Source organism: Triturus cristatus, chromosome 7 (genome assembly GCF_964204655.1).
Source record: "Triturus cristatus chromosome 7, aTriCri1.1, whole genome shotgun sequence".
NCBI lineage: Eukaryota > Metazoa > Chordata > Amphibia > Caudata > Salamandridae > Triturus > Triturus cristatus.
In genome coordinates this window covers 347,547,662-347,567,773 of record NC_140590.1, presented here as the reverse complement: position 1 = coordinate 347,567,773, position 20,112 = coordinate 347,547,662, and the positions used below count along the sequence as shown (strand labels likewise).

Below are 20,112 nucleotides of genomic sequence, written 5' to 3'. Positions count from 1 at the left end.
TTAGCCCTCCCGTTAAAGCTGACGCTTTTTAAAAGTGAGATATTGATTAACTGGGCATTTGTTGAGTTGCAGTTTACTTGTAGTGTGCCGTTATTATCTTTACTATGAGGAATTCGTGTTTTTTTTTAATTAAACAGCTTAATTAAGCAACTTGTGATAAGAGTATCAACATATATTAATAATGTGTAAGCTGTCGGAATTCTCATTTACCTGGAAGTAAAGGCGAACGTGAGAATCGTGCAATGATAGCATTGCCTAATAGCATGGTTTGCAATGGGGGGTGGAATTGACTGGTTAGCTTCGAGCATCAATTTTGTTCTTGAGGGTTGGCTTTTGGTTGCTCATTCTGCCCTCCTCTTTTGTCCTTAATCAATGTAAAGGAAATAAATACGATTATGATTTAGAGTGATAAGAAATTGGGGGCATATCATCAAGCCCCGGAGATGAAATTATCACCGCTTTAGCGTCTGTTTTCGGACGGAAAGCGGCGATAATTTTATCGCCTATTCAGCAAGGTCACGCTATCGCGTGAATCCTTGCATTATCGCCCTTTCCCCCAACGCCCATTTTTGCATCTCTAATGAGATGCAAAGTGGGCATTCCTGCCCTGACATAGCTGGAGAAATGTCGCTAAGCGACATTTCTCCAATTATCAAAGGGCACGCTAACCTGCAGAGCGACAAGCAAAGTACCGATAATCTCTGTTATCGCTACTTTCCTTACACCTGCTTCAAGACTGACTTGCCCTATCAGCAAACTTTCGCCAAACCTTGTGCGATTATCGCTGTATTTCCAGCGATAATCGCACAATTGGCAGCTTGCGTTCTGAATTTTATCGCTTTGGAGATAAGCGTTGCTGATAGCACGCTATCTCCGCGATAAAATTGAGAGTTGGCCGGCGATAATTATCCTCGCGCTAAGAGCGCTGAGCGATAATTATCGCATGGCCTTGATGATATGCCCATTAGGTGGGTGATGGTCAGAACCAAAGCTACTCAACAAGGGAAGAAGAAAGAGAGATATCCCTGTTGGGAAGATTGTTCTCCATGAGTGGCTGTAGGAATGCAAAGAGAATCTTACATTAGGTAGCTCTGGAGGAGAGATAGGGAAAGTAAGCAGAGGGTAGGAATTGCAACCCCAGGAGGAACTGAAAATGATAGCGATGTGGGGGAAGGGATAGCTTGGGCTGATAGTTCCAGGACGTAGGTTCTTACAGGACAAAGAGAATATATATGTGTGCTCTTACAACTCCGTCCATTCTGTGCAGGGCAAAATTGAGGGTCAGAGGTGTGATCTGGTTCGAGGGCCTGCTCCCTCATGAGGAGAGAAGTGAGGGTTTGAGGGACAGCCACAGGCAAGGGATTCATGATGAGTTAGGTAGGGAGGTCCTGTTTTTGTCAAAGCACCATTTAAAGAAAATGTCTTAGAGTGGAAATGATGGTCATGGATCTGAGTGAAAATCACAAGGACCGTGAGCTCAGACTGATGTGAACTGGATTGAATCATTAGAGTGGTAGTTCCTGGGATGTGGAAATTATATATGTCTATAGTTGATGAAAGTGCAGTGTCTCTTGCAATATGGCCATTGGTTTCTTTATGCCGTTACTGTGTTAGATACTTGGCATCCGGTAATGGCTACCTGTGAGTAGGGATGCACAAAGCGAACAATTCAGCCCATTTGGGAAGTGTGCTCTGGCGCAGGCTGGGTATGTGCAACGAGTTATAAAGCGTCAAAAGGAGACTCATACTGATAAAACCCCTAAACTTGGGGAGGAAATGTATTATTTGGTAGATGGGAGATTGGTACTGTAAGGACCAGGAAGAAGTTGAGGGATCCCACACGTGTATTTGTATAATAATAAACATAAGAGTGAGGTTGATGACTGTAGGTCCTTTAACTGACTGTGGATTCAGGGGATCATAAACTCTGCCTATAATGTCTGCATTTATGGGAACTTAAGAGCTATTGTGGTCTACAGATTAATGTGTAACACTGGTGTATCAATTTACAGACTGGTCGTATGTTGTAGGGCTAAGTAACAGAAAGGGTTAAAAAACACAAGATTTCTGATATCCCTACAGCACCTGTATGACTTAGGAAACCAAGAATGGGAGAACTCAGATTGGGCTTCTGTGTGCAACTAAGGTACTACATTTAAAGGGAAACATTTAAAGGGAAATATTAATATGTACGAGACATCACTATGTGACAGCACATACTAAGGGACTAACTCGGCTAAGCAGTGGGTACCATTAACATGACTCTACAAACTTGAAGAGTTTGCAAACTGCTGACCGTGGCATAGCTAAGAATATGCCACCCGTGGCGGCCCCTACGTTTGCCGCCGTGGTGGCTGAATGTAAGAGTAGGGGGATGCTGACAATTCTGGCCTTTGCCGCACCACAATGGCCGCAGGTAAGAGTGGGGGAGACCGCTGTCCCCAAAACTCGCACCCGGGGCAGACCCCCACATCCCTTGCTACACCACTGCAGTCTGAATTTCCTAGTGTTTGACAGCCCGTCGAGATAGGCAGTTTTCTACAGCGGAGGCTCCTCCGTTATTATGTAAACTAAAATGATAGTAACACAGGTTTATTATCATTTTATTTTTCTTCAAAGGGCCAAGTCTAGGGGGCGGGCGATCATGATGATGGGCATAGGAGGAGTGGTGAGCATTGTTGCTAAGTGCCCATGTGGGTTTGGCCAGCCATCTTAGGACGGCCAAACTGACATATGCACTGAAATGCCTCCAACCCGAGCTGCGTTGCTGGGTAGGAGACAACAGAAACAGGCTCCCAGTTCCCTTGGGAGCACAAATCCAGGGCGCTCAGGTCAATCCTGGCACTTCTCTCATGCTGCTAGCAGCATGAGAGCAACGTCTGGATTGGCTGTAGGGGTGTCTGGGAGCTTCAGCCTGTGCTGCAATGGAGCCAGAGGAGCAGAGGAGCGGCAATGCAGAGTAAGCCTGGTATGTCCTTTTTTCCATGTTTTGTTATTGTCGTCGTCCCCTCCCCCACCAATTTCCCCTGAAACCAGCCGCTCCTGGCATTCTATCCAACAAAACTGTTTCTTCTTTTGATTGGTAACTCCAAAACAAACTGACAATTCAATGTGAAATTTTGACCCTACTAAAAGAAGTCCTTATGAGACTTCCTACCATCAGATGCTTTGTGAAACCTCAAGTTAAGGGTGACACCCAATGGATTAAACGTCATCCAAACACTTGCAACAGTTAGCGCATTGGCCTTAGCAAGTCTGTAACATGGGGTCCGCTGGAAAAGCACAGTGAAACTGACATACACGATATGGAACGTCAGGAGGATCATAAATAACCCCAAGAATAGGACTTGCACACAGCACTTACTGTAATGTCCATAGGCTGGTCCTGCAGAAACGCACGAAATAGCTGTAGCAATGGAGTGAACAATGTGAAATGCTTCATTGTAGGAATGTGTGATGTGGCCATAGTATTGGTCATTGTGATTTGCTCAGGGCAAAAAAGAAATGAAATACCAATTTTTTTAAGAGAGGCATAAAATATCCATGCATAATCATTAAAAGATGTAGGAAGTATGTTACCCTAGCAAAAATGTATAGAGTGCTCTCCAGAACTAGGCATTTTTAAAACGTTTTGCTATTATTAGGAGCCAAAATTAGGTGGTACTCTGAAGGTATTGCCTTATCTATCCTTTATGAATCACCAACCCTGCACTTATGCAGCCCGAGACCACAAAGACCTGGTATTTAATGCTCATAACTACTAGCAAAATCGCTAAAATTGTGTTATTTTGTGATTCACTAAAACAGCAGCATTGGGACATATTTAGACTGAAAGTGCAAATCTCAAAAAATTGCTAAATGTGCATCAGGCCCATAATGTCTTAGCAAATGTTATCGCTGGGAAATACGCTTCTGTTGCACCACTCCCACATTTGCGGCCTGCATTCTTTTCCTAGAAACCGACAATAGAGTACTTACATCTGTTGGGAAAGCCATTGCGACAAAAGTAACATCATGCTGCCGGGCTTGTGAAGTGACATAACAAAAAGATTCTTCTGCATTCAAGACTGACGTGACATGGGGACATGTGTGTGGATTGTGTGGCTCTACCAATATGTGCAGCAATCACTGGACTTGTTCAGGCTACTGTAACTTTAAAACAACTATAAGAATAAAGGTGCTATTGCACCACACCTTTATGAGCCCTCCAAACACTGTCACTATATAAATATTTTAAAGTGAGTGAGCAATCGCAAGTAGAGCTTAGAATCTCTTCTGTATCCCCAGTCGCGGCCGGTATGGCTCGCGGACGGACACAGGGGGTGTGCGGAGTGGTCGTGGGGGAGGTCGCACTGGTGGAGGAGTTTAATTTAAAAAAATAATAATAATAAATTAAACTTACCTTGAGGCCGGGTCCCGTGTCTTCTCGTCTCCTGCCTTTGACAGGAACAGGAAGCAGGCAGCCAGCTCCCTCCTCTAAGCCAATCACAACGCTGCAAGCAGCATTATGATTGGTCGGGATGGCGCCCAGCCAGCAGCTTATGGGTGGGCATGTTCTCCATGCAGACTGCATTGCAGCCTGCATGGAGAAGGGCAGAGTGCGCATGACTGGTTTGGGTGGCCTGAGTGGGCCGACCAAACAGTCTTTGCACACTCAGGAGTGGGCACACCACTCCTCCCCTGCTCGGAAAGGGGAGCAGAATCCGCCCAACCACCCGCCAGCAACGCAAACATAAAATGGTAATAACTAAAAGTTATAACCATTTAATGTTTCTGTTTCTCGCACTGCGAGAAAGCAGTGGGGCGTCACTCCTCTACCATAGCGGAGGAGCCACCGCTGTGTATCCCTCATGCTTCTATAGGGGGCATTGCCTTAAGACAGAGTTGTGCCATTCGAGATGCTCAAGAAAACCACATCAACGCTTTAGTACTTTGGTCTCTGCCCACCTTAAGACTGAGTGTTCAGGCTTTGCAGCTTGGTTCAGTGTTCACCACTGACACTGAATGGGGCCTGATAAAGAGTTCGGTGGAAACGGCAAATCTGTCATTTTCTGGAAGAAGCGCTAATCAGTAGCGTTCCTCCGCTAAGGCGTGGAGCGTCACCCCACTGCTCATAGAGCAGTGTAAAAGGAAAAATAAAATGATAATAGCTGACATTATTATCGTTTTATTTTTAGTATCATCTGATTAGGGCGGATCTTGCCTCCCCTGACGTCGGGGAGGAGGAGTTGTCACTGCAGTCTAAAGTGCTCATGATGCTTTGGCCGGCACGTGCACTTTGCATGTTCTCCATGCAGGCTGCATTACAACCTGGGTGGAGAACATGCCCAGGCTCCCTGTACCCCTCTGAGCGCTGATCCACAGCGCTCAGACCAATCTCAACTCTGCATTACAGTATTGTGATTGGCTCAGGGGAGCCTGGGTGCTTACCAATCACAACACTGCATTGCAGCATTGTGATTAGCCTAGGCGACCCTGATGCTTCCTGGAAGATGTGTGGAGGAGACACAATGTGGGAGAGACAAAGCAGAGATGCGGTGATCAGGTAAGTACATTTTAATTTTATTTTTCCCAGAGGCCCCCCCCCCGCCCCTACCCCGCCACCTCCGTACCGTACCTGTCGCCAAAGGAGCTAATTCTAAAGTAGTCTGCCAAATAATTTTCCCCTGGAAGCATTCTCTTAGGTGGAGGAAATTTAGCAATTGGAACAACCTTCATTTGTAGCATTTCTTCCATAAATTCTAATCATCCACTTCTGTTGAACTTTGCCCTAGCCCTTGGAGCCAAACATCCCTGTCAAAACTTGGCTATCTTATCATCAACATTTCGTAATTTGGTAATTGTTCTGGGCTCCAATTAAAAGGATGGTTAGTTCCAATAAAATCTGCTTTGACTTGTATTTTAGTGCTCATTGCTCGTTGTACAAAACGGCTGGTCGCAGAGAAATGTTTGAGCATTCAGGTGCTAAACATGTCTGGACAACAGCAGGGATGTTGCAGTTAGAAGTGGCATAATCCAAAAAATTAGCCCCCTCTCTGCAGAATGTGATGAGGGGCCCCTTATTATCCTATATCTCACATAAGGCCTTGGGGTGAATGGGGGCCCCTGAAAGGTTTGGGGCACTCGAAGTGTTGGGGCCCACCTGTGCCGCAGAGGTTGCACTGGATTACGTTACGCCCCTGGTAGTTAGCGGTTTTGGGGCTTATTTATGGGCCCTTGCGTCACTTTTGTGCCACCGGTGCGTCACTTTTTATGATGGACCAGCGGCATAAAAAATGCACCATGTTGCGCCATATTTACAAAGTGACGCATCTAGGTAGATGCGTCACTTTGTAAACCCCTGTGACACATTATACATGTGCCAGGTATAATGTATGCGGGGAAGGCATTCCTACACAAGAAAGGGTCGTAGAAGTGATGCAGTGAAATCTATAAGATTTCAATGCGCCACTTCTAGGATGCAAATGTGTCAATATCTTACGCCCGCCTGCCTCATGGCAGGTGTAAGACTGACGCAGGCACATTTAACATGGGACTTGCCCATGTTTAATGACCCATTGCTGGAGTTGCGTCACTTTTGTGACACACTCCATTAATGCGTCATTTGTGTGCCTACAGATACGTCAGAAATACGGACGTATCTGTAACTCCTTGCGACATGATGCGTCGTACTGTAAATATGACGCATCATTGGTGTCGCATGGAGGGCGCAATGAAAAGTGACGCATTGCTGTTTTCTCGCAGCTATGCGTCACTTTTCATAAATGAGGCCCTTTCTCTTTTACTCCGTGTCACTAGTCACCATGTCAGTGCCACTCAGTTCTCTTGTAACTGGAGCAAATTTCCGGTAGCACTCTTGTTTAATCTTCTGCCCACACAGTCTTTCCAGACACTAAGCACTACGAAGTTATATTCAAACAGCGCTACACAAATCCCTTTCATAAAAATATTATAAATATTTAAATACAAAACTTCACATGGTCGCTTTCAAAAAAGCATACAATAGACCCCTTACACCCACGGGCACAACACACACAACTAAAGCATGTTGTTGGAAAATGCTTCCAAACTATAAGTACTGGCAGGCAGTCAACCAGCATACACAGCAGAACTGCTCAGGTAAAGCCAGCGTATATACCACACTCTCACACACACACAACCACCTACTGAGATTCTGGTGCTTGAAAGAACAATAGACGGCCAGCCAAGAGGAAAATGCATAAGCCCTTCAAGACACCCGCGTGGCCCACAAAGACCACTCAAGAATGCAATTTACATTCACACGAATCTACACCAACCCCTTTAGAATGAAGTATTTACAGAGACATGTTAAGGCGTGGATGGGAAAGTGGGCAATTGCTAAGTTTGCTTATCTGTAATTTTACAACTTTGGTGCAAGGGACCTGAAGCAGCTCCTCACGCACGGGCCTGGGAAGTTTGACAGCTGTGTGCATATATGTTTTCACAAACACACACAATGGCTTGTTGGAGGCTCACTTCACAGCCACTGTGCCTGTACATCCCTCTGTTTGGTATTTCTGCATGCCTGCAATGGCTCTGAGCTCTGAAGCAGCTGAAAACGGCATAGAAACACCGAAATAAACAAAACACTGCTCTGTAGTACAGATAGGAAAAGATGAATGCTTCTGTTATATGAATCTGGCAGGGGCCGTTTACACAAAAGCCACACATTAGGCATGTTACCATCTTTTACCAGATGCGACTGCCTGAAATCAATTCTTGTCTCCCCCATGTCTCCAGGTTACACAGTTATTAGGCTCAGCCCCCCAAGAAGGATTTGAAGGACTGATGTTGTATCTGGAGAGTACAAAAGCTGCCAGGGAGGGCCCAGTGTGGTCCCCCAGGTCCACCGTGTGAGTCAACCGAGCTCCAGCTAAAGATGGATGTGCAGTGCATGTGCAAGAGAGGCCTCCGGTAAGTTGCAGGGGATGAAGCTGAAGACGTATAGTATAGGAAAGCTGAAGGGTCGAATACAAAGCTGAAGCGTTTAAAGACGGGAAAGTAACCTGCAGACTTATTGCTGTTGTTTCTCCTTCCTCTCCCTGTATCCTTGGGATCACATTGCCTGTGGAAGTTCACAAGGGTAACATCACATTCACTGAAGGAGACGTGATTCCACAAGGGACGACTACTGAAGAAGTGTAGAGTGCTAACCAAGCTCACAGACTGTGCCCACATCTGTGCCATGCATGACCCACCTGATTTACCTTACTAATATTATAATCCCCACAGAATTGCTGGGCACACCAAGATCTTTGCAACAGTGTCTTATCCCGGTAAAATAGTTTAAATGCTGTCTCTTTGTAACCAAGTAAGTAAGCTAGCGCAGATTTGCTGTCACATTTGTCATTGTTGCTAATCTCTTTGCAGCAGATTTTTTACATTTAAATAAATGTAAAAGTTGACTGTCAGCTCCGCGTGACTCCGTCCCTTCTCCCCTGCCACACCTTGACTCCCAATGTATGGATTCCTGGAGTAAATGTGTTCTAATTCCAGCGCTGACCTGATTCGTAGAAAATGTTCATTTCACACCAGCATGATATTCGTTGGCTTGCAGTTTGTTCTAAAAACTGCTCAATTATTAAAATTTCAATTCTGTACTGATAATCTCTGGATTCTGGACTCAGCAAGGTCCTTGTTATAGTCGGGCAATGACAATGCCATCCCCTGCACCTTGATACATTGGTAACTTTTCCTATTCCTCATAGAGTAACTAATGGAAATATAACTAAGATAGGGTTGATAGGGTGTTAGCGATAGGAAAACACTTCGCTGTCTTTACTCTTAGGGTTGTTGCAACAGCATAGTTTAAAGAATTTTAGAATTTCATGCAAATTCCATGAAATCCTGGGTTTTAGTTTAAATGCATCTTTTAATGAACCGTGTACTACCCCATCCCTCTGCTAAGAGTGCACGCTCAAATATCAATTCAAACCCATCCACATCATTGACTTCTCATGCTCACCAGAGAGGATGAAGAAGATTCCAGACACAAAAGCGAGGATGGTCCTTTGTGGTCGGATGTGCCCAATGTTGCTGATGACAAAGGCTGTGAACACTAGGAAGAGGCTGACCATGGGGAAAGGCGTAGCACTGCGGATCGTCTCTGCAACAAACGAGAAAAAGAAGACCAGGAAAATGAGAAAACAGAATGAGTAAAGAGCATGAAAAAAAAGGTGGGAGGGAGCCCACATCCTAGCGTACCAGCACGCAACATGCCCAGAGGCACTGCATTAAATACAGTGCAGGAGGACACTCACTTTAGTTGAAACTCTTTGCAGTGTTATCCATTGTTGTGGCAGCCAGTGCTGTGTATCTCTAGACATGAGTTTGAAGATATTTGTCCTTATTCAGTAGAGAGTAAGACTTACATTTGGGCGGCCCAATAACTCAACGTGGAACCAATCAAAAAGTGGGGGAGGGAGCAAACTGCCTGACATACCAGCACACAATCCGCCTAGTTGCTCTCACCAGTCACTTACACTTCTCGTCCTTGTAGTAAGGTGGAATATCAAAGGTTGAAATGCACACTTCCTCTAGTTGTACTGTGGAATGTAAAGCTTTTCTTAAAGAGGAATTAACTCACACAAACCTCAATACAGTGGCACTATTTTAAATGTCAGAAACATTGTAGCTAGTGTGGGAAAATAATGCACAAACTAACTACAAAGTAACATAGAATATCATGGAGCTATTTAAGTGATACAATTTGATGGTGGATGAGAACTGCAGTTTGCCTTTCCAACAATGAATGAACCAGAGTGTGTGTTGATCTCCCAATATTTACTAGCCATTGTGCAAGTTCAATGTGAAATTATTCACTGGAGAATAAGTATATCTTTGTTGAAAGGCACCCAATGACTTATTCCTCATTCCAACGCACACGGAAATATACACTTACTTGTAAGTCTTCCACTACTCAACCTCCACCCTTCCACTGTACCTAACCAACCAAATGTTCTTGTGTATGTCCAGAGTAATGTCCTACTTACTGCCATAAAAGTAGAGCAGGCTCTGGTCAATTGGCAGTACATTACGAGAGTAGGAGGTCCTATATTTGGTACCTAAGGTATATATATCTCTTAAACCCAGACTCTTTCACTTCAACATAGCCATACTTCTTGTAACAAGCTTAAAAGTCTACAGAATGTCGATCTCTGTTACACTCTCCACAGACACATGATTGGCTTTTGACTTTCTGTACTTTCGAGAATTCTTTCATATGTTAGGAAAGACAGACCTAACAGCAGGAGAGAAGGACTGAAATTCTGACCCTGCCACGCGAGTCAGGCCTATTCAAACAGGGAGCGGCCATGTGTGTCCCAGTGTTTTGAATGCTCCAAAACATTGAGAATAGGTCTTGTGTGGCCACAATATGTATGCGCCCTGACTACTGTGTTCACCGCTAAGGCTACCAGCCTTGGGTGAGTGTCTAGGTCATCCAAAGGGAAGTAGCTTGGTCTAGCTCCTCCGAAAGCCCCAACGTCTGTCCGCTCCAGAATCCATCAGCTCAACAGAGAATGTGGCGATGTGGCTACTAGGTCAATTTTAAGATTAAAAGAAGTTCATACAGTGGCACAACGTCAACAGGCTGCCACTGAGAAACAGGGGATTGTAGTTCAATGATTAGTAAATGCGGTCTCACTGGATGTACAGCACATGCCCTGAGACAGCTTTCCTAAAAACATGGACAACACTGCTTCAAATTGCTAATGAACTCTGCCCCCCGCCAAAGGGCCTTTTTGGTTTGAAAGGCTTCAGGCTTTTGGATGAACTTTTGTATCCCACACTAACAACTCTATAACAAAATGTGAAATCTTATGAACATTTTACTGTGGATGATTTAAAATGCCTAATTAAACATTTGAATCAATTGGTGTTTTTTAAGAAAAATTCAACTTTTTCCACTAATTAAAGAACTACAACAACCTTTTTTATTCTATTTCTGTATGGCGCTTTAGTTGATATTCTGCCACTGTACAAGCTTTTAATCAAGAGGTTTTAGTACCTTTACTAGGGATCCTTGGAAGGAGAAACATTAAACAACATGTTCAACTGGATATATTATAACGATTATAAGTGCACCAACAGGGGTGTGCTATTCAGATGGAGAAAGTGCCCCGGCAACAGTCAGTTTCAGACAGCTACAAGCCTGCTTTCAGATAGAGATGATCAATTTGCATGGACTGGCATCCCTTGGACATCTCCTACTTCCCTCGTCTCTGCCCTGCGGTGCGTCCTGCGGAGCGTTATGAACCCAGCACTTTGTCTAAGGCTGCTTCTCCAAGGCACAGCAATTTAAATTTGCCTTTTTCAGGGTGGAGGCGAGACTCTCAATGTGTTTAATTATTCAAGCAACAATAGTGATATGAATGACTAAAGATGACAGGGCATCCTACCGGTGGTCCTGTTCACCCTTGGTATGGACCTGGAACCTGGGTGCATATTGTCAAAGCATGGTTGCAATTCATAAAGGAATGTGTTTTTAGGATAAACATTTGTATGCATCTTTTATTTTTCATAGATATTTGGTTAATGTGCACAGTTTCTTCAAAAGAGTGCTGTACATTAATGGAAGATACTTGGACTACACTAAATCGCAAACATCAATTGCCGATTTTAGTCATTTGAATCATACCCTGGCATTACATTTGATTTCACAGACGCACAATCGTATTGATATCACACACATTTACAATTTTAGCCCCAGGGAGGCTAAGTGATTTGCCCAGGATCGATTTTTCTTCAGTAAGGCTCCACCCTTGCTTGAAGCCCACGTCCTCCACTTCCAAAGTCTGCTGAATAGCCACTAAACCACAAATTCTCCTACATTAACAAACTATATCATGCAATCAATTACACAAACTACTTTAAGACGATGGATCAATTGTAAGAGCAAAAGCCTAGTTTCCAATAACATTCCAAAAAGTCAAGTCTCATCCAAATGTTTTAATTTGTTTAGTTTTTATGTAAATGGAAACGTATACAAATGGGGTTTGTTTTATGGAGAGAAGTGGAATATGCAATCCATTCTATCAGTGCCAGTAATAATGTGTGGCACCGACTGCACTATTGCCCCCAGAATAATCACTAGAAATGAAGCCAATACTTTTCCAACTCACTGAGGATATTGGCCGTGTTCTCTGTCACAATATCTGTGTCCGGGCCATGGAAGAACTCTGACGCCACACATCTGCCCTTCTCTTTTCCTGCAGAAAGAATATAAGGAAAGGGTGAAAAGTAGGCTTTTTTTTCTTCTTTTTACTAACATTGATAGGTGAATGTACATATAGAGAATATACATTAATGACAGTGAGCCCCACACCTTCCGCAGCAAAAAAAGAGCATTTCAGCCCATGTTCAGTTGTGCTTAGACAATGCGAAGTATTTCCATGGAATATTCCGCTTGAGCTCTTTTTTTCAATTTTCCTCCGCTCCCAGGGGTTCTCCCCGGTGATCAACGTAACAGGTTTTTTTTTAATTGTGCTTCTTAGGCGTGACCGCGCCTCGTGTACTTTGAGGCTCCTTAAAATTGATGTGCATCAAGAAACGAGTAATCTTTGCTTTCAGCGCCTTGGAAAGCGTCTGCAGCAATCTGACAGGCTCTGATGAGCCCGGAGCAGCATCAAAGGTTTTCATGAATTCCCTTATGCAGGGATTTCTCTATCATTGGTCTATAAATAGACGCTGCTAACAGAATGTATTAATAACATAGGAATCGGGAGAACGAGGCTGGCTACTGCTGACTTTGTCTTCCGTCCTCGCCTTATCCCTCAACTGGCTGCATTGCAGAACTCAGGAAATATATCTCCATTTTAGAACTTGAGAGAACAGCGAGCAGGGGTGTGTGTACGGAGCATCACTTGTACCTTTTCACCGGGCAGTGGACAAGTGGGAGGTTGCCATTCGGGAGACTGTAACATTGAAGAATTTAAAATGTTGGGCGCAAGTGAAATTTTGGGAAAATAAAATCAATGTACTCTTATTTTTGTGAAATGTTAATATGACATTTAGTGCTATACTTTGCCACAAAGTGCGGCTTAGTGTCAATGCGATTTAGTGTCAATTTTTGACCAAAGGATGCATTTTATTCTAAATATAGCACAAAAAAGATGATTGTCATTAACAACATACGCTCACGTTCTGATCGTCTGCGTCCCATGCTATAATTATACCACAAACAGTTGCATAATTACGCAACATGGCATCATTTTGGAAATTTTGCGTGACACTTATATCGCAAAATTCATGAAATTACGCCTGCGTAATTTAAGTTTACCCTGGCCTAATTAAAGGACCATTTTAAATGTGGAGTGTGACCGTTTGCACAAAATAATGTGCAAACTGTTGATGCAGATGAAAGGTGGAAGCAAGGTCACAAATAGGTTAAATACAAAGGAGCCGAGTACAATGTCAATTCCTCTTTCTATATGTGTTGCAGAATGCAGCACACATTGAAAGAGGAAGCAAAAAGGAGAAATAAAGATATTTCTCATCGTTATGCCTCACCTGGGGAGGGGTATCTTGTTCGCGAATTCCCCAGTTTACTAGTTCTGGTAAGTCTGGAGATGTGCCAAAAGCCATGGAAGTTTCAATGGAACACCCACGCAACGCCCATGGAATGCCTCCCTGACACAGAGTAAGACAACGCACTGATTTGTGCTGCGTTGCTTTACTCGAGCTTTATGAAGCCAATCAGGGCCACGCCAGGTGGCCTTGCGTGGATTCATGAATCTCTTTTTTTTTTATCTAGATCTTCTTCATGTTCAAAAACTTGAATTTCACAGAAAAAAAACAAAAATGAACTTATTTAAGTAGCCTTGCCGAATTTTTGCAAGTGATCTCATCTTTGATTTACACGACAGGTCTTTCTGTGACTTGGCTCTTGGTTTGGCTCTTAGGGTGAGCTCTGGCGTTGCTATCTCCACAAGGTTTGTTGCTTTCCTGCCTCTATTTTCTTGTTGCTTTCTAGTCAACAATGTTTATGTAATCGAATGATATGATATTTGCTGGCCATATATTTCTTCAGATGATTTGAGCTTTGTTTGTTATATTTTAGATATAGGGAATATATTTAGGCCACCGCCACACCGGTGGTCCGAAAGCCCTGTTAGGACTTTGGTGGTTGGACCACCATTGCACCACTGCAGCCGAAAGGGAACCACCATTTCCTGGTGCTCCTGCGGTGGTCTGAGGTCTGCAATATGCTTGGTGGTGCCCTGAGGCACCGTCAAGTATATAGCTAATTTCCTCACTGCCAGCGTTGTCATGAGATTCTTCCTCTATGAAAAGGCTGGAGGTGAGGAAAGAAAGGGGGCCCTACAGGGCCCCCTCTTGTCCCTGTGCGCATGGGAGCATGCAGGGGGGCACATGTTGTACCCTCCAGCATTTCTGCATCCTCAGTTCCTGCACAGTAAGAAATGCATGACATGGTGCATTTCTTCCTGTGCAGGAACATGCACCGGCTGTCCCGCGGTGGTGCTGTGTCAGGCTCACCATGAGCATTTTAAACAGCAGCGCCATGGGACCGCCATGTGGCCCGCCTGCCAGAATACAAAAAACTTGTAATCTGGCGGGTGGGCGGCAGCAATTCTTGGCGATGGGGGGGGGGGCAGCGGTGGCGAGGCATCCGCCCTCGCACCGCCAAAAGTTGTAATCGGGCATTTAGTATTTTGTATTGTCATAACTTTATCTGTGGGTTAAATCGACTGTTAAGGAACAATAAATCCTTCAATCAATCAAAATAATTTACCTCAATTATTTAGAACCATAAATACCATAGAATTAAAAAAATTAAATTACATAAAATAAAACATCCTTACAATCAAATACAATTCATGCAAACATAATTTAATTCATATGATTTAAATGCATTTTAACATCCCAATTTTTTGTAAAATATTTTTTATTGGAAGTTTAAGATAGTAAACAGTACAAGAGTTAAGCAATATATAACGAGTTAAATAAAGCATAGAGTTAATAAACTCATTTGGATGAAGAATCCCCTAAAAAAACAAAGAGTTATGGAATACAAATCTAGTAACAAGAACTAGTGAAATGAATCAATAATATTTATCTATGTCTTACGAGTTATTTACAAAAAAGAAAGAAAGAGAAAAGGAAAAGATAGAAAGAAGAAATAAAAGAAAGGGGAAGAAAGGGAAGAAGTTGAAAGAAACCCAGGAGTTTTAGGAAAGTGGTGGGTGTGAAGATAGAAAAGTAGTAAAGGGTAACCACAAAAATCAGGTTTAATTTTTCGAAATAACAAAGAAGATGAGACAGTAGATATTCTATGTTCATCACAGATAAGATTCCACCAAACCAATAAGCATCATTTAGAGTTATCTTTCCAACAAGTTAGTATAACTTTAAAACCAAGTGCAATAAAAAGATCAAATACTACAGATTTTGCAGAAAGTTTAATAAAATCAGCAGATACAGTACCAAGAAAAAAATTTTGAATGGATAATGGAACATTACATGAAAATATCAATAAAGATTTTGACCATATAGATTTCCAAAATGTATTCACTTTAGGACAATAAGGTCAAAGTACCATCAGAGGAATGACATGAGCAGCATAGGAGTGAGACAGAGGAATCAATTTTATGAAGGACGGAAGGAGTAATAGGGCTCTATTATATACAACAAATAAGGACTGTGTAATATTGGCAGCTTTGAAGGTATTACAAATTTTACTTTACAATTGATCCCTTTGGTGGACAGATAATGATTGAGATAAATCTGTCTCCCATAGAAGTTCGATAGACGATTTATTCCTCTTAGGGAAAGGGGAAGAGAGAGACTTATATATGAAAGATGCTTTGAGGATGGAATCACGAGTAATGTTGTAAATCGGTGTCGTTGGAGTGAATGGCGTAACATCAGAAGTAAAGTTGTTGTTTAGTAAAAAGGATTGAAGCACAGGAAGTAGTTGGTTATATTGTTGTAGGCAAGAATCAGGTAGGTTATATTGTTCTTGCAACCGAGGAAAAGATAGAATGGAGTTGTGAGAGACCAAATGATAAACATAAAAAATACCCTTTTCCTTACATTGTTGGAAATAAAATGATTGATGACGAAATTTAATAAATTAATTGTACCAAATAGAAGATGCAAGGAAAAATTGACAAAAGTCAGAGCCTTGGGTAAAGATTGTATAAAATAGATGTTAGGAGTATTTTAAAATTGGATTTTTAGATATGAATGTACAATTAGACATGAAAACAACATCAAGAAATGAGAATTCATGTAATAAAGAATGTTAAAAAAAAATCCAAGTTTGTATGGGAGAGTCATGGAATTCTTAGGTCAAAGCATAAAATTGCCAAATTAAAAAGGCAGTATGATACAACTTAAAATCAGGAAAACGTACACCACCTACGGTCTTAAGTCGAATTAGCTTGGATAAAGCAATACGGACATGTTAATTATTCCAGAGGAATTTAGTACAGATAGAAGTGATTTGAGAAAAATATTAATTAGGAATTTTAAAGAGTAACAAATATAGCCTAAAAAGAACATGAGGAACAATCACCATTTTCATGGTATCTAATCTAGACCACCAGGATAAAAAAGAGGAGTCCAGGAAGACAATAGATTTTGAAGTTTATGTTTTAAAGCAGTAAAATTATGAGCGAGTGCATTGGGTATGGTGGAGGAAAACCAGATTCCCAAATATTTAATCTTAGAGGGACACCATGTAAAATTAGTATTATCAAACATATAATGATAACAGGAAGAGTTTAATGGTAAAATCTTAGTTGTAGAAAGATTGTTTTGTAGCCAGAAATACTGGAGTACAAACTAATCTCCTGCAAAAAAGGTTCCAGGAGGGATTAGAAATATAGACCAGAATATCATCTACATAGGCAGAGGGTTTGATTTCTAGGGAGTTGAATTTAAAACCAGTTACAAAGGGATGACATTTAGCACGTCCAAGAAAGGGTTCCAAACAAAGATGAAAGAGCAAAAGTCAAATAGGACAACCCTGTTGAGTGCCTCTATGCAAATTAAAATAAGGGGGAAAATGACCATTAACAAATCTCCTTCTGATATCAGACTCAGAAGATGTATCTTCTGTATATAGTAATTCAGAATAGGATTTAAAGGTATTAATAATGTCAGAGTCAGAGGACATCATATTGTTCTTATGCTTATTACGAATAGGGCCAATAGTTTTCCATTCCGATTTGATTTTTAAATAATTGTCCAACATTTTACCAGATTTATTTTGCCCTCCATGGTATTTGGATTTAATTTTAAGAAGGACATTGCAAGCGTCGGCCATAGCGACCTTATTCAGGGCAGACTTGGCTTTAATCAATTCCTGTAAATTCGAGGAGGATTTGGAAGTGAAATTGGTATGTTCAAGAGATTTAATACATTGGAGAGCTGAGAGGTATTTAGAATCAGATACTTTTTTCTTTTTAGCTGAGTAGGCAATAGTGAATGCCCTGTAGAATGCCTTAAAAGCGTCGGAATTGTTGTGAACAGAGGCATCATTGGATTGATTGAAATTTTAAAAAGTCATTTATAAAAGAGGTCACTTCCAAAATAAAGGTTTGGTCTGATAGTAAAGAATTATTAAGTCACCAACGTCACTGTTTAGAAGCATTAAAGTACATATCAAATTAGACTTTCTATCAGTAAATGGTCTAACCAGTCATTAAAATCACCAGCAACTAACATCCAAATTTATGTAAACTATTATTCTGTCATAAAATAATCAATGAATTCCTTCTTATAACCATCAACATAAAAAATCTGCAAACCACATAAAATATCAAAGGGGACGGTAAAGAAGGAAGATTAAAAAAAGGGTGGGAGACATGATCTAAAATGGTCCTCCATAATAACAGGAATTATGTCTCTCTTACCAAGCAAATGTTCAGAAAAAAAAACAAGAAGATGATGCTGGTCTGTCTAGATAAAGTTCCACAGTTAACTACAAACCGCCTAGAAACTATTCTCTTCAGAAGGAGACAGCAGCACACTAAAAATCTAACTAGAAGAAATCTAAAATGGCTACTCTTGACCCATGATAACCCAATTTAACTGTTAAAGATATTTCCGTGCTGATTCTGTTGGTATTAATCCACTCCAGCTAAGAGTTTATAACTTTACGAATCAGTTGATACATGAACATTTTGATTTCATTCCCAGTGGATATTTTGGAGAGAAGGAATTTGTTCTGTTAGGTTACGTGACATCAAATTTGTAGAATGGGATATAAAAAAGGATAAGGCATATGTTTAAAATGGCACACATGGATTGAGCGTGGCGGGAGTGAACGGCGGGTGCTGATACTGGTTTTTAACTGTGCAGACTGTCAAAGAAAGATGACACACATTTCTGTTTCTTTTGTTCTTAAACAACTAATAAAATTGCTATAAAATAAAAATGGCTGTCATGGATTGAGCTTCTGTGCTTCTTGTCTCCAAATTATGTTCAAGAAATAGTTGTAGGTGGGTCCTAAATTTCAATGGGAAAAGAAGCCCTTCCTCTTACTTACTTACACGCCCTCTGCAGTAAACTGTCTGCTTCAAAAAATAGTAAAGCTGGGCCAAGAGTTGAAGGTATGTGGGAATGAGGATTACATCAAATAGTCTTTTTTCACTTAAATATATTGGTGTTGCCGTAAAGCCACAGGACACTATTATGGGCAGGGCAGTCTAACATGGTGGTGAAACAGGCGTTCCAGATTTGGTCATGCCTATATCGCATGTTTCCCTGATACATTCATGAGTTGCTCATCCAGTCCATTTTTCTCTTTGCATTCTGGTACTTGTAGTCATGGCTGTATAACGGCACAGAACTAAAACCTCAGAATGCCAAGAAAGCTGCATAGCAATAGACCTGAGAAATCTATGAACTTTGCAAGTCACGAATGAGTAGACGATCTAATCCTACATTTCTTCTTTGTATTCTCGTACATGCGTTTTGGATTTTTTCCATCATAAATGCAGGGCAACATGTACTACAGTGGTAAAAAAGGACTGGTTGAGAGACAAACCTGAAAATAAGCAACACATGAGAACGTTGGTGCAGTGAAAAAAGCATAACATATATTGTTATGAGAATCGTGCCAATCTAAAAACCCAACAACTCCAGACAAACCTACTCTTTAGAGCTAAGGTAACTGCTTCCTGTCACCAGAAAATCCTGACACTAAATTAGTGAAAATCTCACCAGTCTAACAATACTCAATATACAACAATCTTTTTAAAACCAATAGTGATTGGACACACACTTTTTAGAGATTAGGTAATTGCTTCCTACCCATAAAATCATAACACTGAAATTGCCCGAGAGTCCAGTTCTGTCCAGCAGATTAACGTCACAAAACACAATTTTATGTAGAAGGCTGCCATTGTCACAAAGCATTCAGCAAGCTTGAAAAATATAGACTGTGTAATTTACCAGCAATAAAGCACACCCGCCACAGCCCTGCATGGAGTGCCATCTTCACTTCTTGGGTCTGGTTTTGAGGCAGAACAATGCCCTCTTCGACGTAGAGCCAGTAGTCAGTGCTCACAGCGATGCCCACCAGGAGGAGGCCACAGGCTCCAAAGACGCTACTGAGCAGGGTCAGTGCTCGACTGCTGCAGTTACTCATCCTAGGAGGCAGGGGAAGCCGAGCAAAGAAACCTCGGCACAGCTCTACCTGGAAGACAATAGGAAGAAGACGATATGTGAGTTCACCTGCATCTGGCATTAGTAATTTAAATGATCAAGATATTTGCAAGTTTTAAAATATATTCCATTAGTTAATTGAACGTCATTATTTGAATAGTTATTTGAAAAGTAATGCTTGTCCCATTAGGGTGAGGCATTTGTTTGTGATATATATTTCTAATAACTGAATTTACATATGTTTCCATGCAAAGTAGTAAGCCATAATGTACATTTTGTGCAAAAGTTAATGCTGTTTTAATATCTGTATATAAAGGATCAATAGATTCTAATAAGTTACCAAAATAAGGTTTACAGAGCCTAATAGAATAATATTGTGTTGAATGTAATTAGGTAAATATTCTGGATGCATAAGTATTTCTTTATTAATGGAATGCATTTCTGAATATAAAGCAT

The 20,112-nt window shown here is 41.5% G+C and overlaps 1 protein-coding gene across 1 annotated transcript in view; it reads right to left on the bottom strand.

The window, feature by feature from the left end:
• Positions 1-20,112, bottom strand: part of CACNG7 (calcium voltage-gated channel auxiliary subunit gamma 7) — a 185,734-nt gene that overhangs the window by 51,452 nt on the left and 114,170 nt on the right. The window contains exons 2-4 of the mRNA XM_085616483.1: positions 19,444-19,687; positions 12,144-12,230; positions 8,987-9,127 (exon numbers count right to left, since the gene is read on the bottom strand). Of these exons, the coding sequence (XP_085472609.1) occupies positions 8,987-9,127; positions 12,144-12,230; positions 19,444-19,639 (424 nt within the window). The 5' untranslated portion in view covers positions 19,640-19,687. The remainder of the gene's footprint in view (positions 1-8,986; positions 9,128-12,143; positions 12,231-19,443; positions 19,688-20,112) is intronic.